The sequence below is a fragment of the Polypterus senegalus genome, chromosome 12, assembly GCF_016835505.1.
Source record: "Polypterus senegalus isolate Bchr_013 chromosome 12, ASM1683550v1, whole genome shotgun sequence".
Lineage (NCBI taxonomy): Eukaryota > Metazoa > Chordata > Cladistia > Polypteriformes > Polypteridae > Polypterus > Polypterus senegalus.
In genome coordinates, this window is record NC_053165.1 from 64,245,573 (window position 1) to 64,266,360 (window position 20,788).

The 20,788-nt window shown below is 37.3% G+C and overlaps 2 protein-coding genes across 9 annotated transcripts in view; both read right to left on the reverse strand.

Moving 5' to 3' along the window:
* The window catches only part of vps33a (VPS33A core subunit of CORVET and HOPS complexes), a 36,909-nt gene extending 31,570 nt beyond the window's left edge, over positions 1-5,339 (reverse strand). The window contains exons 1-2 of the mRNA XM_039771919.1: positions 5,206-5,339; positions 4,817-4,882 (exon numbers count right to left, since the gene is read on the reverse strand). Of these exons, the coding sequence (XP_039627853.1) occupies positions 4,817-4,882; positions 5,206-5,307 (168 nt within the window). The 5' untranslated portion in view covers positions 5,308-5,339. The remainder of the gene's footprint in view (positions 1-4,816; positions 4,883-5,205) is intronic.
* A 2,415-nt stretch (positions 5,340-7,754) lies between these two features.
* Positions 7,755-20,788, reverse strand: part of clip1a (CAP-GLY domain containing linker protein 1a) — a 79,187-nt gene continuing 66,153 nt past the window's right edge. For 4 of the 8 annotated variants that reach the window (XM_039771926.1, XM_039771928.1, XM_039771923.1 and 1 more), the window contains 7 exons: positions 18,419-18,439; positions 14,389-14,506; positions 12,649-12,805; positions 12,266-12,318; positions 11,225-11,230; positions 10,166-10,293; positions 7,755-9,312 (listed from right to left, as the gene is read on the reverse strand). In XM_039771926.1, the coding sequence (XP_039627860.1) occupies positions 9,084-9,312; positions 10,166-10,293; positions 11,225-11,230; positions 12,266-12,318; positions 12,649-12,805; positions 14,389-14,506; positions 18,419-18,439 (712 nt within the window). In that variant the 3' untranslated portion in view covers positions 7,755-9,083. The remainder of the gene's footprint in view (positions 9,313-10,165; positions 10,294-11,224; positions 11,231-12,265; positions 12,319-12,648; positions 12,806-14,388; positions 14,507-18,418; positions 18,440-20,788) is intronic. The other 4 variants (XM_039771930.1, XM_039771931.1, XM_039771925.1 and 1 more) reach the window with 3 other exon arrangements.

Here is a 20,788-nt window from a genome sequence, read left to right on the forward strand (position 1 = left end):
TGGAGACAAAGGTGCCTGAGCATTGTAGGTTACTACAGCTGAATCATCATCCACCAAAAAAAAAAACAGAAAATGAGTATACAATGACCTGCAGGCCAGAATTCTTTCAAGAACCACTTGTGCCTACAAAGCTCTCTTTATTTGTATCCTGCAGCCTTATTATATTTCACTTATCTGAGAAAACCAAAACTGAAAAAGGTAAACACAGAGATATTAATTACCTACAGTAGGTTACACAACACTGGAAGCAAATCACGTCTTAAGCTTTCTTAAAGGTCTCAATGCCTCACATGGAAGGGGCAGAGGTGGCTGTATAATAATCTAAGCAGGCGGAAGTATTATCTGTAAAATGCCATCAACAATCTGGATCAGCGTTACACTGCTATGCCCTCGTTCACGAAAACTGCAAGCAAGATAATACGTCCGAGTACTGAATGGCAGCCATCTGCCTCTTATTTCACCAACCAAATGCGCTTTGGCAACCTCAGTGAGCTTTTCTTCAAGGCGTATTATACTCAAAAAGCAGTGTGGGTATCGAGACATTCCTGCCGGCCAGCATCTCTAGCGACAACAAACCATTCAACTCAAGAGCGAGCACAATTTACACGATAAAAACTGGCAAATAACCTGCTGTTTGTTACATGTCAGCCAGAGTCCAGATCTTTGTTTTATGGCTTGCTTCTTTTGTTTGTACCATTTCTTTATTTGCATTTAATTTTCTTTATACACCGCGCAATAATATGATGGGAACACAAAGAAACCAAGCTTGGTGACGCTAACAAATGCTTCCTTATAATCAGCATGTAGTTAAAATCGCCACCGACCCAACCACCCAAAAACTCAACCGCACTGCTTAATTTAACGTGTATAAAAACAAAACAACTCAGGAATAAACCGTTTTCAGCAAAACGTAAGCATACTTTTTACGGTTTCATTTTGTAATGGCCGACCCTTTACCCAGACCAGCCACTACACTACCAAGATTATTCCTTGGATCACCGGAGGTTTCATGCTCTATCTAATAACAAGCCGTACTCCTTACAAGTTGTCTTACTTTTCCTGACACAACAAAATAACCAGAAAACAGTAAACAGATATGTAAAATCAAACACATATATTGTAAATTGAAAAGACAAACAAATATTCAATAATATAGATATGGGCGCACAAAACACGACTATCCCAAAAGCACCAGTGACTATATAAGAACACAAATATACAAATACTGCAGTGGGTTGGCGCCCTGCCCGGGGTTTGTTTCCTGCCTTGTGCCCTGCGTTGGCTGGGATTGGCTCGAGCAGACCCTGTAGGATATAGCGGGTTGGATAATGGATGGATGGATGGATGGATATACAAATATTTACATTGAACCCTCCCTTGCCCCTAAACAATAAACAAAAACACATAACACAAATACAAACAGAGATTAGTTAAATACAGCAATTGAAAATGTGGTGAAAAACGAGTCCAAAATAAAGTCCGAATTATTGTTACTGACTGAAGTGTTATTTTGCTCCAAAACAACCTCAACATGCAAAGTCCTGGCAACGGCTGGTATGACCCAAACCCCGGGGTTACTCAGCTCTGGCTGTCATGATGTAGAATTGGATGTTGAATCAAAGCAAGCAGTGGACTAAAGCAATGATCGGCAGTGATGAGTTGATAAATGAATAGTTTGTCTTCTTTCTGCTCCTCGATTTCACTCTCTCTCCTCTTCTCCCTCCTTTGCCTTTCGCTCCTCTTTTTTTAAATACGCAATGTCCCGGATGTATCAGGCAAGTCTGACAGGCAATTACGTCTCAGGGATGTGGTCTCTCTCCATCATCCTTCCTCTTGTCATTTACGGGTACAACATTCACTGACGTACATATAACGGACAGTAAACGGGACAATGAAACTAAACTCACTCAGCACAAACATTGTGTAACTCCATCCATCCATCTATCCTCTTCCTCTTATCTGAGGTCGGGCTGCAGGTGCAGCAGCTTGAGCAGAGAGGCCCAGACTTCCCTCTCCCCGTCCACCTCTTCCAGCTCTTCCGGGAGAATCCCAAGGCATTCCCAGGCCAGCCGGAAGACATAGTCCCTCCAGCATGTCCTGGGTCTTCCCCGGGGCCTCCTCCCGGTTGGACGTGCCCGGAACACCTCACCAGGGAGGCGTCCAGGAGGCATCCTGATCAGATGCCCGAGCCACCTCATCTGACTCCTCTCGATGCGGAGGAGCAGTGGCTCTACTCTGAGCCCCTCCCGGATGTCTGAGCTTCTCACCCTATCTTTAAGGGAAAGCCCAGACACCCTGCAGAGGAAACTCATTTCAGCCGCTTGTATTCGCGATCTCGTTCTTTTGGTCACTACCCATAGCTCATGACCATAGGTGAGGTTAGGAGCGTAGATCGACTGGTAAATTGAGAGCTTTGCCTTATGGCTCAGCTCCTTTTCACCACGACAGACCGATGCAGAGCCCGCATCACTGCGGATGCCGCACCGATCCGCCTGTCGATCTCACGCTCCATTCTTCCCTCACTCGTGAACAAGACCCTAAGATACTTGAACTCCTCCACTTGGGACAGGATCTCTCCCCCAACCCTGAGAGGGCACTCCACCCTTTTCCGGCTGAGGACCATGCTCTCGGATTTGGAGGTGCTGATTCTCATCCCAACCGTTTCACACTCAGCTGCGAACCGATTCAGAGAGAGCTGAAGATCACGGCCTGATGAAGCAAACAGGACAACATCATCTGCAAAAAGCAGTGACTCAATCCTGAGTCCACCAAAGGTGAGGACTGAGGCCACTGAGGTGGTCAAAAAACTCCTTGGTCGCAGGGCCCCGGGGGTGGATGAGATACACCCGGAGTTCCTCAAGGCTCTGGATGTTGTAGGACTGTCTTGGTTGGTACGTCTCTGCAACATCGCATGGACATCGGGGACAGTGCCTCTGGATCGGCAGACCGGGATGGTGGTGCCCCTCTTTAAAAAGGGGGACCAGAGGGTGTGTTCCAACTACAGAGGGATTATGTAGCCCAGCTACAATTTAACCACACCACAGTCCATACTGACTAAGTTTGCTCGCCGCCAGAACAGAGAAATGTTTAAAATAGTGATGTGCAGTAAATACTGTAGACAAAATAGCTCTTTTGTAGCTGCCTTGGTCTCTGAACGAATGTACCACTTCACTGACGTTAAAGAACAAATCTTTTCGAGCTGTGCACAGTGCGTGCTACGCTTTATATTGCATTCCACATCAGTACCGAGCTATCATCGTAACATCACTCAAATGGCTGCAGTCTAATAGTAAACTGTCTCAGCAAAGATGACACCAAGCTCCGCCCATCGAGCGGTTCACTCATGCCGATTCTAGTGATGCTTATGTACTCTGTTAGGGGCTACAGAGTCTATTGAACATTTATTTTTTCATTGCGTATTTATTACATGTTTTTGGGTTAGACCTTTTTCTAGACTTGGGGGAAAAAAAATTGGTAGAGATATAACCCTTGAAAGTTCCTACATGCTTTTAAGTTTTAATAATTCCTCCTTTAACCCAGACGAACACCATATTATTAACTTAATTATTGTATTTTCTAAATTTTACATACACAAGATGAGACTCTCCAGAAGGATACCATCATTTATAGCTTTCGTGCACACTGACGTAATGAATAATTCCACGACTTTAGTATGTTTGCGATTGCAACAAAACAAAAAGTTAAATAAGGCTAGAGCTTTATTAAGGCTTTTCAGCCTCATTTAATGTTAATATTTTATTGTAATGGCTACTTTATTTTTTTTATTCTATGTTTAAAAATGTTAGAATATGCATGTTATAATTTTTTGAATGTGCAAAACATTTAATAAACTTAATTTTTTTGGGGAAAAAAAAAACTATGACGTCTCAGTACATGGACTGATTGAATAAACCCGTCTGCCCTCTACCTGTCGGGAGAAACATTGCAACTTCGTCCACGAACTGCAGTCAGGATGGGCTGTATAAGAAGGAAATTGCGGCCGATTAATCCAAATCTGAAAATCATTTTATTTAGTCATACTTCAATTTTCTCACAGTTTTATCGTAATGTGTGCACTATTCTAAGGTTCTATTTAACGATTCTTTTTCTATTTATTGTTCAAATTTTATTTATTATCAAAGTTCAATAAAAAGAATTATTACTTTTAATTTTAGTATTATGTGTGAATTACTTACTTTGTTGTCTGCATTTTATATTTTTGTACTGTTTGGTAAAGATGTTACACGGTTATGATACCATTTTAGATTTTAAACTAGAACTATAGCTTGTTGTCGTTTTTGAAGTGAAAAAATCGGTGATTAAAAGATTCAAATCATTTTGGTGAACTGAACGAAACGAAACGAATCACTAAAAAGAATCGGTTTGCACGTCGCTAAGTGTAGAAGTGGAGCGCCTCTTAGACTAGCTGCTCCCGCCCCTTGCCCCTTCTTTTGACGCTGATTGGTCATTCGACTCCTTTTCATTTTTGACACGATTCAAGCCTGGTCTCGAATCGAATTGCAGTACACGCGGAATAGCCACTAACCAAAATGCAATACGCCCGCTTTGCTTTTATTTACGACATGCAATCCATGCACATCCAACATGAAGAAATGTGGTGCACACTGTACCCGAGTCAGTGTGTGGATAAGGAAGAGACATTAAGCCTGTCACTTAACCAGCTGCCCTCCACACCGGCAAGGCTGGTAGTGACTTTTTACATGTTTTGCACCAAAGTTTATTAAAAAAAAAGGTAGTGAGATGAAGGGCAGTGACGTGTTATTTGACAACAAAAGAAGAATTGAGAGGTGATTACCTTCAGGAGCGAATACTGCGCTATCAATCCAAACGGTCCCGTTAGGTATTCGTCCCATACAATCGCCTAGGAGGATGAAAAAAAAACCAACAATGAGTGACATGCTGCCTCCTTACTTCTACACGTCATCTTTTCATGTAATACTCCTTCTTGATACTATTAATCCGATCCTAATTGTTTTAGGAAATTCAAAATTGCTGTATAGGGAAACATCAAAGAAGCTATGAGGGTGACACTGGAAAGGTATAAAAAGCAAGGGCGACACGTTTGAAGATGACATGTTTATGTGACAGAACTGCATTTGCAACAAGAACATCTGAACGACTTATTCAATTTAATTAACAGCAGGGTGCAAAACGCGGCTCCACAGTTTCAGCGTGGCGCATTACCTTACTGCCCGCGCATCTATCGAGAAATTCCCGCAGTTCTTTCCTGGCTGCTTCTCGCAAGACGTTCAGATTCACCCGGCCGTAAGACAGATGCGCCGCCATCTTTTCCTCTGGGTCGCTGTCATGTGAGGACGCCTCACGTGACCGCACGTCTTTATTTTTCTTTTCCTCCAGCATGTGTTTCACGGGCGCCCCCTCGTGACTATACAGAGTATTCTCTCTGTGGCTGTTCCAGAGCGGGTGGCTGCACTTTTAAGGTCTCGTGTCCGACGATTTTATGACCTTTTTATTTTACTGTGTTCACTGTGTTCTTGTGGCTGATCCTCCAGTTAGCTGCGAACCAGCCAGTTTCACTGAGGTTGCACAAGTGGTGAATCAGCTGAGGCTATGGAAGGCTGCAGGGATCAGTGGTAAACGGAGTGACCTTCTCCAGACAGGCTGTCCTCTTGTCATCGCCATTAATCTTTGCTTCCATTTGGGCGACAACCCAACTGATGGGATAACGGGACTTGTCGTCCCTATCTACAAAGGGTAGGGTGATCGCCTGAATTGCGGTAACTGCAGGAGGATAACACTGCTCTCTGTACCGGGCAAGTTCCAATTCTAGGATCAGCCTCAATAGAATCCGTGATCACTCGCTCATCAGCCAGTGACCGCAGCAGTGTGCTTTTATATCTAAGAAGTCTACCATCGACTGCACCCTGGCACTGAGGGTTGTCATGGTGTGCAAACGCTACAGTTCCCATGCAGCCTTTGTCGACTTTCGTAAAGCGTTCGACTCAGTTGATCAAGTTGCCCTGTGGGGCCAACCTGAGACCTCACGCGACCCATCATCCCCACCGCTCCCCTTACTCCCCAGTTGCTGGATATTATGGCCGGCCTGTACACTGGTATTTTGAGTGCTGTGCAAAGTGGAAGTAGAACCTCAGCGTTTTTCCCGTTGCTTCTGGGGTTCGTCAGGGGTGCGTTTTTGCTCCTACTCTGTTCAATGCTTGCATGAAGTGGGTGTTAAGCAGGGTCGTGGTGTCCAGTGGCTGTGGGGCATCTGTTGGTGAAGAAACATTCACTGATCTTGACATTTCCAACAATGCGGTGATGTTCACGCAGTCAATGGCGGCTCTGATCGGGGAACTGGAGAGACCCAGCGAGGATTCTGAGTGCCGGAGTTTGCCAGTGTCCGGATAAAAACCAACATCCAGGCCTTTAATGACCTCTTAGGCACATCCATCAGCAGTATGTCTGTCAGTGGAGAGAGTGTCAACCTTGCTGAGAGGTTTACTTACCTCAGCAGTGACATTTATGTCTCTGGTGACTCTTCCTATGAAGTCAGTAGATAGATTGGGAGAACATGGGCAGGGTATGAGGTCTCTAGAAAGGGGTGTGTGGCACTCCTGATATCTCTACAAAATGATCAAGGTCCATCTCTAGCACCCTGGTGCTCCCTGTTTTATATGGTTGCAAGACATGGATGCTATCCAGTGACCTGAGATGAAGACTGGACATTTTTGGTACTGTCTCTTCAGAGAATTCTTGGTTACCACTGATTTGACTTTGTGTCAAAGGAGCAGTTGCTCATGGAGCCCCAAATGAGGCACATTACCTGCATTTTGAGGGAGAATCAGTTACAGCACTATGGCCATGTGGCACAATTCCCCCAAGGGTGATCTGGCTCACAAGATCCTCATTGTTGAGGACCCGAAAGGCTGGATGAGGCTTCCCTGTTCCCAGCAGATCCTTCAAAGTTTTTCCAGGAGGCAATATTGTTGTGCTAGAAATATTCCAGGGTCCAGCTAAAAAAGACCTCCTCTGTCCTACATGGGGAAGTCAAGAGTTGGGTGTGGAGAACATTGAAGCTCACAAGAAAAAGTAGAAAAGAACAATTGTATTGTGGACTGTAATTTGTGGAAACGATTGTCAAAATGAAAGAACTCATTTGAACCTAGGACTTGTAGTGCAGTGGTGTCTGGGGTTTTAGGCCTCTGTTACACTCCCCTACCGGTCACAATATAAAAGACATTATATAGAGATTAAAAAGAGAAATTAGATCAGTAAAACACTTTAAGACAGATATGAAATGCACTCTATAATGAATGGATAAATGCAATGCTTTTTCACTCTATGCACTGTATGTCACAGATGTGCAGATACTTAGGAACACCTTTTATAATAGAAATGCAAAGCACTACTCTATACTTGTGTAGATATGAAAAGCACTATATAAAATAATTAGCTATAAAATATGTCTATATACAAATCACAATAGATTAATAGTTTCATACTACAGCAGCTAATTAACCAAGCTGAACAGTACAAACAGGCTCAATGCACTCTGGCACTTATTTGTTACATAACCTGTGTGCTCCACATCAAACTTTATATTTACAAATATCAGATAGGGCACACATGATGCAAAGTGTTAAATTGTCATGAAATTAAGAACATTGTTACTGTCTTCATGAGAATATTTCCTACTGCACTTATATGTTGACAATAATATATTTTTGGGGTAAGAGCAAAATAAAACTTTGAACAAAAGGTAAAGACATACATTTTGCAGTAAAACAGAGTTTAAAGGATAACAATTTATTAAAGCAGATACAGTCCACACTGTGCTTGGATTAATACTGTTTTTAAATTATTTGCCTTCCTGGAACAGTCCTATTATACATTCATTGAAAGAACCCAGACTTAGATAACAAAAAATATTCTTTGTGTTTTTTTTGTCAAGTTGAATACATATTGTCCCAAAAAATACATTTATGTACAGATTCGAGGTCCGGCTTATACAGTATTTTACAGTGGATGGAAGATGCAATATAATGATCCACATTTATTTTATCTTTACAGATGATAAAGTTAACATTCAGTTAGACCATGACAGACAGGGTGATATGTAAAATACAATTACCACTCCTTTTTTAAAGTTTAAAAACATTTTGACAGTTTAAATATGCTAATATAAAGACTCTCAACTGTAGTTTAACAATTAAAATCAAGAAGAACGGTAGTACAAAGTGTGCAGTGCATAAGGGTTGTGAAGCTCCACTTAATTACTTGAGTTAGGCTTGTCCGAGACTTTCAATGCATGGTTTAATACTTGCGATAGATGCACTTTTGCATGTACTTACAACAGTTTCAAACATGTAAATTAGTTAACTATATACCGTGTGGACTGAAAAGGTCCCTCAAGTAATGCTTCAACTAAAATGCTTTTGGACTGGTTAACAATAATGGAAACATACAAGTGCAAAAGTAGCAAAAGATGCATCTGTATAATTTACTGTATAATATTGGATACTGTATCGTTTTTCTGAAGACCAAGAATATTTGAGATAGTTGTTTTTCTTTAGAAAATAGACTTTTAATATCTTAGGAAGCTGACACCAGGTAAAACCATTCTTTTATTTTTGTGAGTAGTGGATCTGGCATCCTATAAACTTGGGCAAACATTCAAGAGTGTTTGAACAAAACAGACTTTAAATAGGACCTGCTTCTCGGTGGCACATAACATGCCATTGCTTTGCTCAATCAGAAGTAAGCAAATAAATTTGCCATTATAATCAAGTTAGACTTCTGTGTGTGCATTAAAAGTCACGGACAAACACAAAATGAAAAAATATTAACAAACTAAATAAATTAGCGATATTTTCAAATTAGAACATTTTCATTTGAATATTCTGCAGTGTTTTAGCTTCAACTGGAATGGCTTTATTAAATGTTTCATCTGGAGGGGCCATCTATTTGTCTCGGTGAAGTGCAAAGTTATTAAACAAAAGATGGATGAAGACAAACCAACCCACACCTCCGAGCAGTTTATATTGCTCTCAGAGAAAGACACAGTGGGCTATTCAAAACCACCTTCAAAAACTAATTTTCTGTTAAAATGTTTCATCATCATTACAGCTGTTAGTCCAATGTCCAAAGACTTCACAGATGTCACAATATGGACGTTCATCACTCCGACTGCCGTGATAGGTGCTGTGGGGAGGGGTTTCTGGTGTCTGATCTTGAGTGGGACAGTCTTCAGTTTCATGGAGATCAAAGCAATCACAAATATCACAGAAAAGACGAGGTGGGGGCTTCTTCTTTTCCAGAGTTTCACTGAATCTTATATGGGAAAAAAAAATAAACAAACAAACAAAAAAAAACACATCTTAATATGGCTTTTGAATTACAGTTTAATGGGAAAGGGAAGAAACTACAATGCATGGAAATCTAATGTAAAGGCAATATACAAGTAGGAAATATAAATATGAGACAGCTGCCATTTAAGTACCTCTACACCAACTCAAAGTCTCTTAAGTGAGGATACCCCACAGCAAGGAGACAGAGAGACATCACCCATGATATGTCTAGCTCCAGGGCCACAGGGTGTGTAGAGTGGAGCCTGACTATAGCAGTCCAGCAATCAGCCTAACCACAAATATAATTAAACACCTTATTCCAAGAGAAAGTTTCAATTGCAAAAATCTAGCAAGCCTAGATCCGTCCTGCTCATGCCTGAATAGAAAAGAGCTGGGTGTGAGTAATAATCTATGCCACCTTCAGTACCGTCTGCGGTACTTTACAGTCTTGAGCTGAGAAGGGTTAAGTCACATATGGCTGTACTAGAAGGCATCTTGAGGCTTCACAGTTCATTCTGCCACCAGATGCTCACAACTGCACGGCACCACCAGAGCTAGGGTCCAAGAGTGGGTTCAATCGCATTTGTTAAGAACCATTACAAAAGTCTTGCTTTGTATTATTCTTTATATGACCCCTATTTTTAGATCAATTTTCCATGACCAATTTTATCAGGAATACAAGGTTCCTATCAAAATACACACAGCCAAGATATTGGACGATGAATAGTGCAATCTAATTTAAATATCTGGAGAATGGTAAAGAGCTTGCATTATAAATAAGCTTATCCTGTTAATACTGTGACATTTCATCACCAGTAGGGACAAATGTACTGTACCTTTCATAGTTGTCTAGTTCACTGATGTTGTTGCCATTGAGAGATGCCTCTGCCATTTTCTCAAGTTTAGTCTTGAGTTCTTCATTTTTCTTCTGAAGATCAACAATCACTGAATTCAGGAAATCAATCTGCTCAAAACAGAGATGAAGAAAATTAACATGGTTCAAGTCACATGCCACCAAAATACTCATATACGTATACTATACTTATCTACCACCCTTACTTTTGCAAGCAAATTTAAATAGCAATGCAAAATTCACCCAATGCAGGGAGCATCCAGGGTTGATTTGTGACCTGTACCCAATGCGACCAGGATAGGCACCAAGCCCTAGCAATAATGAATTTGATCAGCAAGGTAACAAAACAGGTGGATGGATAAAGTAGTTTAACAAAATTTCAGATGAAGGTACGTTACAGCTTATTGCAATATAAAGATTACTAACTGTTGGATAAATAACTATTTCACAAAAGATGTTCAACTGTTAAAATAAATAAATAAATAAATAAATAAAACCAACCATAAAAGTATAATTTTGCTTTGAAACCATACAAACATATAAGAGGAGAAAAGATTTTAAAACCAAATATTAGAGATAGCATGCAGTCTTAGGATTTTAAAATCTGTGCAGTTAAAGAAGAAAGCAAATTTATGGTTAATCAGCACAGCTTTCCAGTACATGCCATTTAGGTATATTTCAAGCATTTCCAAATTATCATTTGTTTTTGATGTACTCGCTAAGTATATCTAAATTGTGACAAAAAACTATTTTTTATCTTTTAAAAGGTCAGTAAACCCGGATTAAAAATGTCTTTTTTAACTTAAGTTTCTGTACTAAAATGAGAACAATATCTTCATTTACGTTTTTTATCTGCAGGGAATTTACTTGGAACAAAAAAATCTTTAGAAAACGTAGCTAGTAAATGAGGCAGAATAAAAAAATTCATGCAGATTTCTTCATAAAGCGCATCATAGGTGAGGCCAAGCAATTTTTATTTGCGTTAGAGCCAGCAGATGATGGCATCACAAGACAAACAGGAAGAATAGATGGAGAAACAAACCATATGCTGATTGAAGTGGGGATAGGGAAAATCATCGACATCAGGGAGGGAATAAAGGAGGAAAAGATCAGTTAGACACAAGAATCGAACAGAAAGCCAATGGTTGTTATCTCCATTGTGGTAGCTGTTTTTCTTTTTGACTATTTCCATAAATATTTACCAGTTAAGGCCAGGACACAATATGTTTTTTTTTAATAAGATGCTACCCAGTTCCTGCTCTCAATGTGTTGTGTTAAAAGTGCAATTCACATTGTGTTTTACACCAACAAAAAAAAAAAAACATTCAAAATCAGTGTTCAATATACCATTTTTTCTTCTTTCCTAAATACTATTTACGGTGAAAACCTAAAAGAACAAGTATTTCAGAGTTAACACGTTGTCTGTCGTATTAATTGCAACTTTTTTCCTAAAAGGAGAGGCAGTTAAGAGCAAGGAATCTTAACAAGAAAGAGCTAGACTGAATCAAACTCAACATTAAAATTATTCACTGTTACAGAGAAATAAAAGCTGCTTTACTAGTAATTTTTCAAGACTACAAAGAGATAGGACAGTAAAATTATAACATCAATTAAATGAGATCTATTTAAGAAAAGTGTTGAAAAGGAGTTCACTAAGACTATAATTAAGAACCCACTCCTCAAACTGACATCTTACTATTAAAGAAAATTATTTTCTTTCTCATTACTAAAATGCTTATTAAAATGGTTGCTCTCATAGTCCCATAATATAATATTGCATATTACAAATATGTTATGGAAAAATATAAACTAACTAGGCCAGCTTTTAATTTCTAAACGAATACTCCATTGTTACTATTATGTTACATTTATCTTAAAAGATATGCCTGTAAAACCCAGTGAACATTACATGTGTTTTTAAATGGCTTCAAAATTGTAAATATTTTAGGATCACTTTATATACAGTAAAATTTCTTAAAGTGATCTTCAGCAACTTCTACTGAAATGGAGCAAGATTTTCAATTTAAATTATAATCTAAGACAATCTGAATATATTACATTAAAACTCTCATTCAGTACATACTTGGCTTTCTAAAGATTCCTTTTCTTCTCTTAATTGTCCAACAGCAGAATCACCTGTAAATGGTGAATTAAAATAGAAGTCAGCCTTCAATGTGTAATTTAAATGTAATGCCTTATTAGGGCAGATAATAAAAAGTAGTGTTTAACTACCACTCTGCCTCAGTCTCTGAGGTAGAGATGACATCCTTCACCGCAACAAAAGTACACAGAAGATACAAACTGTAGCCCTGGATCTTGCAGTGTTTATCTTTGTAAAATATGTTTACATTATGCATTTACAAAAAACAAAATATTTTAATATCTCTAAAATTAAAATGTTTTCAGAAGACAATGGTTTCATGAAAAGTCTTTTTGTTTACAGACACATACTGTATTTGGTTTTACCTGGGACAGTAGAATCTTTATCCACTTTTTTGTTTTCTATTAGTTTCCTTTCCAAGTTTTGCACTTTTTCCTGAAGTTTGACTTTGTCAGCTTCAAGAGACTGCACTGCTGACTGGAGATTCTTTGCAATGGCATTCTCTCCTCTTAAAATGGTGATCTATACAGTTGGAGAATGGACAAATTTAGACATGATGAGTACATCAGAACAAAATGTCTATGTATTAACAAGTCATCTGTTAAATAAAATGGCTTAAAGTGAGGTGTTTTTTTTTTTTGTTTTTTTTTACTTATAACATGCTATAACTATAGGCCAGTAAGCTTAACATGCATCACAGGAAAATTAATGGAAGGAATTATTAAGGATAAGATTGAGCAACACATGCCAAGGACAGGAGTTATTCTGAACAGTCAGCATGGGTTCAGAAGAGGGAGGTCATGTTTTACTAACATGTTGGAATTCTATGAGGAGGCAACAAAAGCATACGATCAAAGTGGAGCTTATGATATTATTTATCTGGACTTTCAGAAAGCATTTGATAAGGTGACACATGAGAGGTTGGGCATCAAGTTAAAAGAAGTGGGAGTTCAGGGTGATGTTTTTAAATGGGTGCAGAATTGGCTCAGACACAGGAAGCATAGGGTGATGGTGCGAGGAACCGCTTCAGAACTGGCCGATGTTAAGAGTGGTGTTCCACAGGGGTCAGTGCTAGGGCCGCTGCTATTTTTAATATATATAAATGATTTAGATAGGAATATAAGTAACAAGCTGGTTAAGTTTGCAGATGATACCAAGGATGGATTAGCAGATAATTTTAAATCAGTTATATCATTACAGAAGGACTTGGATAGCATACAGGCTTGGGCAGATTTGTGGCAGATGAAATTTAATGTCAGTAAATGTAAAGTATTACACATAGGAAGTAAAAATATTAGGTTTGAATACACAATGGGAGGTCTGAAAATCGAGAGTACACCTTATGAGAAGGATTTAGGAGTTATAGTGGACTCTAAGATATCAACTTCCCAACAGTGTTCAGAAGACATTAAGAAGGCTAACAGAATGTTAGGTTATATAACACGATGTGTGGAATACAAGTCCAAGTAAGTTATGCTCAACCTTTATAATGCACTGGTGAGGCCTCATCTTGATACTGTGTGCAGTTTTGGTCTCCACTCTCCAGGCTACAAAAAGGACATAGCAGCACTAGAAAAGGTCCAGAGAAGAGCGACTAGGCTGATTCCAGGTCTACAGAGGTTGAATTATGAGGAAAGATTAAAAGAGCTGAGCCTTTACAGTTTAAGCAAAAGAAGATTAAGAGGTGACATGATTGAAGTGTTTAAAATTCTGAAGGGAATTAGTACAGTGGATCGAGACTTGTATTTTAAAATGAGTTCATCAAGAACACGGGGACACAGTTTGTAAACTTGTTAAGGGTAACTTTCGCACAAACATTAGGAAGTTTTTCTTTACACAAAGAACGATAGACACTTGGAATAAGCTACCAAGTAGTGTGGTAGACAGTAAGACGTTAGGGACTTTCAAAACTCGACTTGATGTTTTCTTGGAATAAATAAGTGGATAGGGCTGGCGAGCTTTGTTGGGATGAATGGCCTGTTCTCGTCTAGATTGTTCTAATGTTCTAATGCTAAAAAGGTAAGCAAAAGCAAAATTGCTGAAAACGACTCTCCTTCAAAGATACAGCAATTTGAAATGCTTTTATTAATTCTTTCAACATTTACCTCTTTTTTCAGCTTATCCAATTCAGAGTCCTTCTCTGAGATCAAGGCACTAGTTTGTTGAATAGATTTCTGAAGGGAAGTTTTCTCTTCATCATATTCTCTCTTTAGCAAAGACTCGCTGTTGAAAAAATAAACTTTCTTTTTAAAAACAAATCCACCCTGTATCTTTAACCAACTTGATCATATATTTCACATATAGTGAAAAATATATTTGCTTCATTAAAATTATTATGAGGTGACGTATTATAAATTGAATGAATGAATGATTCATGGGTTACTGTAAATACCCCTGGATATATGCATTGCAGTCCTTCAGTTCAAACACAGAATTTTATATTTACTCATAATGAATTCAAGTCTTTCTCTCAGCATTTGTGCTTTTTCCTAATTAAAATAATAAATGGAGAACAGTTTATCTGCTTTATTAATAAATTACACATTGGAGAATTATAATTTAGAATTTGCCACTGACAAAATTATTTAAACATTTGATATTTAACTTTAAATTTTTAGGAATTGATGATTGAAAAGGTCCCCCATCCATTCACTGTCTCATACCCCTTAATCAAATTATAAGCTTACAAAGATGGAAGGCTATCTAGTATTTAGTATCGAGTGCAAGACTGGCTACCAGGCCTGGATGGGGAAAACACAGAAGCAACAGAGCTAAAAATAACTCACCAGCATAAACAGTGACCTAGCCACAATTCAAACCCAGTCTGCTGAAGCTGTGAGAAATCTATACTACCCACAGCACCACCATGTTACCATAAACTGATAATAACCTTAAAACCTAAAAATTAAAGAAATGGCTCTACAAATACATTTTTGCATTTTAATGATGATGCACAACACAGTTTGTCAAAAAAGCAGGACAAAGTTTCTACAGCTGCAAAAAATAAGCATTTGACATGCAACACATGTATCTTTCTGCAGACATGCACTAGAAAATCTTAACTTCTTATCCCTACTCCAATTCCTTATTTATTTTTTTAATCTGAATAACAATATCCATTGAAACAATAAAAAAAGACATACATAGGGTGAGCACACTACAAACCCAGTAGCTGTTAATGTAAATTGTATTTTGCACATTTAAGACCATGCAATAATTAGAGTAAGCATGAAGACTGTAAGTTAGTGGTTAGTGACTAAAAGTGTATCAAAGCATTGTTGCTACTTTCTACCCTAATGTGAATCCTTAGGGTATCAGATCATCACAGTAATGAATTGACTTGCTGAGAATATATGTATTACAAATAATAAATATGAATATTGGTGCAGGTGGATGACTGAAACCTGCAGGATTGCTTTATGATATACATCAATAAAGGACTGCATTGCTTCTTGTAGCATAGACTAGGGAAACGTACTTGCCCAAAATAATTTCCATTTTTAATAAAAAAAATTAATTGCATCACTAATAGCCTTCCCCTTTATGGTTCAATTCTAAAAGGGCAATATATTTTAATATATGTATGAGAATTGGCAATATCACTATAGACAACAGTGAGTAAAAACAAACTGTACCTGTAAAGCAAAATGTATTTTAAACCTTAAGCATATAGACTAAAATTGTAAGGGGCATTTGATTGCAAATAGCAGCTCCTATGTGAAGCAGACAATAAAAAGAAAGAAAAAATGCACAAATTAAATCTGAAGCACATAAAAAGATATCTGTACATAGCTAGGCAGTTCATGCTAATAACATTTGTAGGTGACTGAAGTGTAAAGAATCTGGGAATTCAGAGTACAGGGATACTTCAGCATTGCATTTTCCTTCCGCAAAATGCAGGTTTACATTTTCATAGTCAACTTTTTATTTTTCTTCTAGGATATACTACTACTGCCCCTCAACTTCACTTTGCATTCCATAAAATGATATCCAACAAGAGAAGATATATGTGGAAGGACATACTTTCATCGAATTACCACTACCTACTACTTTAAAAAAGAACAAGTTAGGTTGTATAAAAACACAGAATAGACATTTCACACCACTAAGGCAGTACACTGCAGTAAACGCAAATATATTGTATATATATATATATATATATATATATATATATATATATATATATATATATATATATATATATATATATATATATATATATATATATATACACACACACACACATACACACACACAGTGTAATATATACTGTATGTTGTATTTATGCACTGTTTCTTCTTTGTGTCATTTGTTAGAACAGTACAATAATTTTGATGAAAACAGGCTATTGTGGCCAACAAGCTCAGCCATCTTACTTACCTAGATTGTCTAAATGAATATCAAACTTGAGAACAAAAGGTCCTTAAAGTTAATCTCTACCACACTACTTGGTAATTTATGTCATGGGTCTATGGTTCTTTGCATGATATGTATTATAGTGTGTTACATGTATTGTTGGTAGTGGCATAATCATCACCATTCTGAGGAGACATTCAAGTAAAAATATACTATATATTTACTCATTATGACAGTAAAGTTGAAAAGTGTTTGCATGACAAGTTAAATGAACAATCCGACACGATAAGGAATTTAAACTACCTGCATTACTGTTGAAATATTTATCACAGGTAATCAGCCTACATTCAGTCTAATTAGTAGAACCGACCACCTGCAAATATGTAACTGGCTCAGTTAAACCCTGCCTCCATCATCTTTTTATGCAACAAACAAAACGTATACTGTATGTGCACTATCTACAAGCTACATTTCTGGTGGATAAGAGGAGCAGATCTTGGCAATTAAATCTTAGATGAAGGTTCCCCGAGACACTTTAGTTGTACAGTATTGAAGGCATTACATAAAATGGGTAGTGCAGATGTACAGTATTGTTCATAGGATTGTCAGTTCAATCCATGCCACTGATGCGCTGAAAAGCTCTGAGTAAATTGCTTAATTGGCTTGCAAAAAATACATTCTTAAAAAGTTAACATTTTAAATTAAAATTTAACTTGTAAGTAAACATGAAGAAAAGCTTCTGACAAATATAAAGTAATAACAACAACATAAGAAATATAAAAAAATACACGTGAGAAGCTATTTTGAAGAAGGTACAAAAAAAGTTTTAATCTAAACGTTAACTATTATGACGCATGAATGTTCAACACACTTCTAAACATTTGGGACATTTAGAATCACAATCTGAAAGGTCGAGAATGAGTTACGGTAGGAGAAAATGTTTACAGCCTGTTTTTTTCAGTTCCTATGCATACCCAAGTATACTGCTAGTAAAGGGCATTGAACACCTACTCAAAATAGGACTAACTTCTAGTGAAGTAAGGTTTCACTAAGACAGACAGGCCTTATTGTAAGCTTTCTGTCCAGTCAAGACTGATATTCTGGGGAGATTAAGAAGAATGTTTCTCAAAAACATTAATATCAGGTTTCTTGAAGGACTGAAGTATTTAAGAATCAGCTCAACGTTTCCATTGTTTCAAGCAAGGTTACTAAATATGATAAATGCAAGCAATAGTATAAAATGCATTTTGTAGCTGATTAACTTCTTTTAAGCAAGAGTTATTTCTGTAGGACAGGCTTGCTTGCAGAAACTTTACCTGATATATACTATTCAGGAAATAGTGTAGTGTAGATCAAACACAAAAGGTAATATGGCAGTTTATTACTTTTCCTAAAAATGGTTATTCTGCTGCCTTGTTCAGAAAGAAATCTGTCATTCAATCATTATATAAATCTAATTTATTATTAAAAGGAGATTTTTCACCAAGTAATACATTGGATTCTGGATTCTCCAAAAAGTAACTGCCTGGACAACTGTGCACCTAAGTAAAGCAAGTAATGTAAACAATTGTGTGCAACAAATTTGTCTAAGTGCACTGGCAAATATTAGCTCACCTAACACCACATTAAAGCTTAAACTATAAATTTAGGTTGCACCCTGAAATCCACTGACAACAATACCATTCTGAGAAATGAAGCCATTAGAAGCTTTAAAGGTTTTCCCAGATTCTTACCATTTCATGAAAATACAAAATAATAAACTGATAATGAAGCAGGTACCTTAAAGTATTATTGGGCAAGCTTTAAAAATGCAAGATAACAAGAAGCACACGTTAGAAACATGGAAGAGAAATGCGAAAAAACACTGAGAAGAAGAAGATATCCGAGTTTGCTTGAAAGGTTCTCATTTAAAAAAAAATAAAAATAAAATTACACAATAAAGCAAGACATTATAAGGAAAGGATGCAGCCAAAATATATACAGAAGTTTAAATATTAAAGGAAATAAATAATAAAATTATTTATTATAACGTGGATAGACTTTCTTCAGTCTTACCATTAAAGACAGACAGATATAGCAAGGGAAGCAAGATTTAGAAAGGGAGAAAGAGGAGTTGTGATGAGAAGGGTTTTACCAGAATTATATTTTTAAACAATCAGTGTATACAGCACACAATTAAGTTTGAAGAATTAAGTTTTTTTTTCCCATAAAGCCCACAAAATATTCATCATTATCAATGGCAAAATTAACATTTTACACACAATACTTCAATAATAAAAGCAATTGAAGGATGTTTAATTGCATTTTCTTTATACTGCTAACATCTTGAATTTAAACACCTTTAACACTAAATTAATACTTTGCTTGTCACTGACACTTATGCAAGTCCCAAGATTTCTAGCAATTTCATAAATACGCACATGAACATTAAATTATAATTACTTTAAAAGATAAATGAGACAATGTAGTGTAAAAAAAGTTATTTCCTAATGATGATGTCTGATGTAATAATTAATGATGGTTGTGCATGATGTCACTGTTAGCAGGTGATCTCAAAAGGTACAAAGCACAATGGCATATGAACACAAATTAATAACTTGGTTAATTTGAATATTATTTGTAGTGGGCCAATTTATATTTTTTAAATGAATGCCATTATGGGTTTACTTAAATGATTCCATTGCAAAATGCACCACGGAACCTGCAACTGAAAAAATTGTTTCATTGATAGAATATAAAATTGTATTTTTCAATTAAACATTTCAAAAAGCACACGCCACACACGTCTTATATTATAAAAAGTAGAACTCTTCCAAAGTCTTAGTGTAAAAAGTCAAAAGCCCATGGAAAGATTACCTTTAGACATATACTGTAAAAGCCTTCATATAGACAAATGCTATACCAACAAAAAAAACTTAGCACCACTGAAATACAAATGTCAATAAAATGCTGTACATCAAGATAAACAGCCTTGTGCGACACGCTGACAATGGTGCCCAAACAGAACAGTGAAAACTTTATTTTTATGCACATACTCATGACCCTACAGCAGGTATTGTAGTGTGAATTGGTGAAAGTTAAGGGTTTAATGGATTTAGTGCGAGTCAGCATAAAACCCTTCAGAGAGATGGATGAAAAAAAGTATGCAATACTTCTGCTCAGCAGAACAACAAACACAAAAGGAGGACAACAGAGTTAACATAAGAAAAATAAATCTAATACAAATAGAACCAACTAAAAGCCACACAGTCTGTAATTCTACCTAAACAAAAATGAAAACTACTCATCCATTGCAGCACCCCCTCTGCATTTGGAAACAGGAATTTGCCTTTAAAGTTTCCATTCAACCTTCAGCCAGTAAGCCATCACTGTACTTCCAAACTTCAAGCTCTAGGCAAAGGAACAGGCAGCCAATAACCCTACTGACATCCAATGTATCTGTGAATATCTCCCAGTTTACAAAAAAAAAACACTCTTGTAGTGGTTCAGCTGCGCTCAGGAAGGATCAGATGCAAGTAATGCCCTCATGGTAAGCTACTTAACAGTGTACTTCATCAAATGAGCTAAACTTACTTCATTTCCTATTAATAGTACCATGTCTTCCACATTAACTTCCAAAAATAAAATATATCATCAGAGATATATGTTGATGCTACCATTTAAATGCTCTTACGGTTTTATAAAAATGTGCTGCAAGTATTTATTGGCAGACATAAAGACATTCATAGGGCAACATACAAAATTAAATAGGTATGATAGTACGAACAACATGGTGGTGCAGTAATAGTGCTGCAGCTGCACAGTAATGAGACCAATGTTCACATTTCGGGTCCCTGTGTCAGCATGGGTTTCCTCCGGGTGCTCCAGTTACTTCCCTCAGTTCAAAAACATGCAGGATAAGTGGACTGGCAAAACAAAATTGGCCCTAATGCGTGTATGTGCAAGTGTGTGGGCCTGCCAGGAGTTGCTCCTGCATTGCCCTCTATGCTTGTAGTCATAAAGTAAGTCAAGACAGGAGTTGTAACCTTCTGTAAGTCTTCTAGTACAATAAACATCTTAACAGAGAAACAGAAGACTAGAAAAACTATCCTAAAGTCTTTAACTTTATTTACTCTATTAAGTAAAGCTATTTACTTTAACTTATCTTTG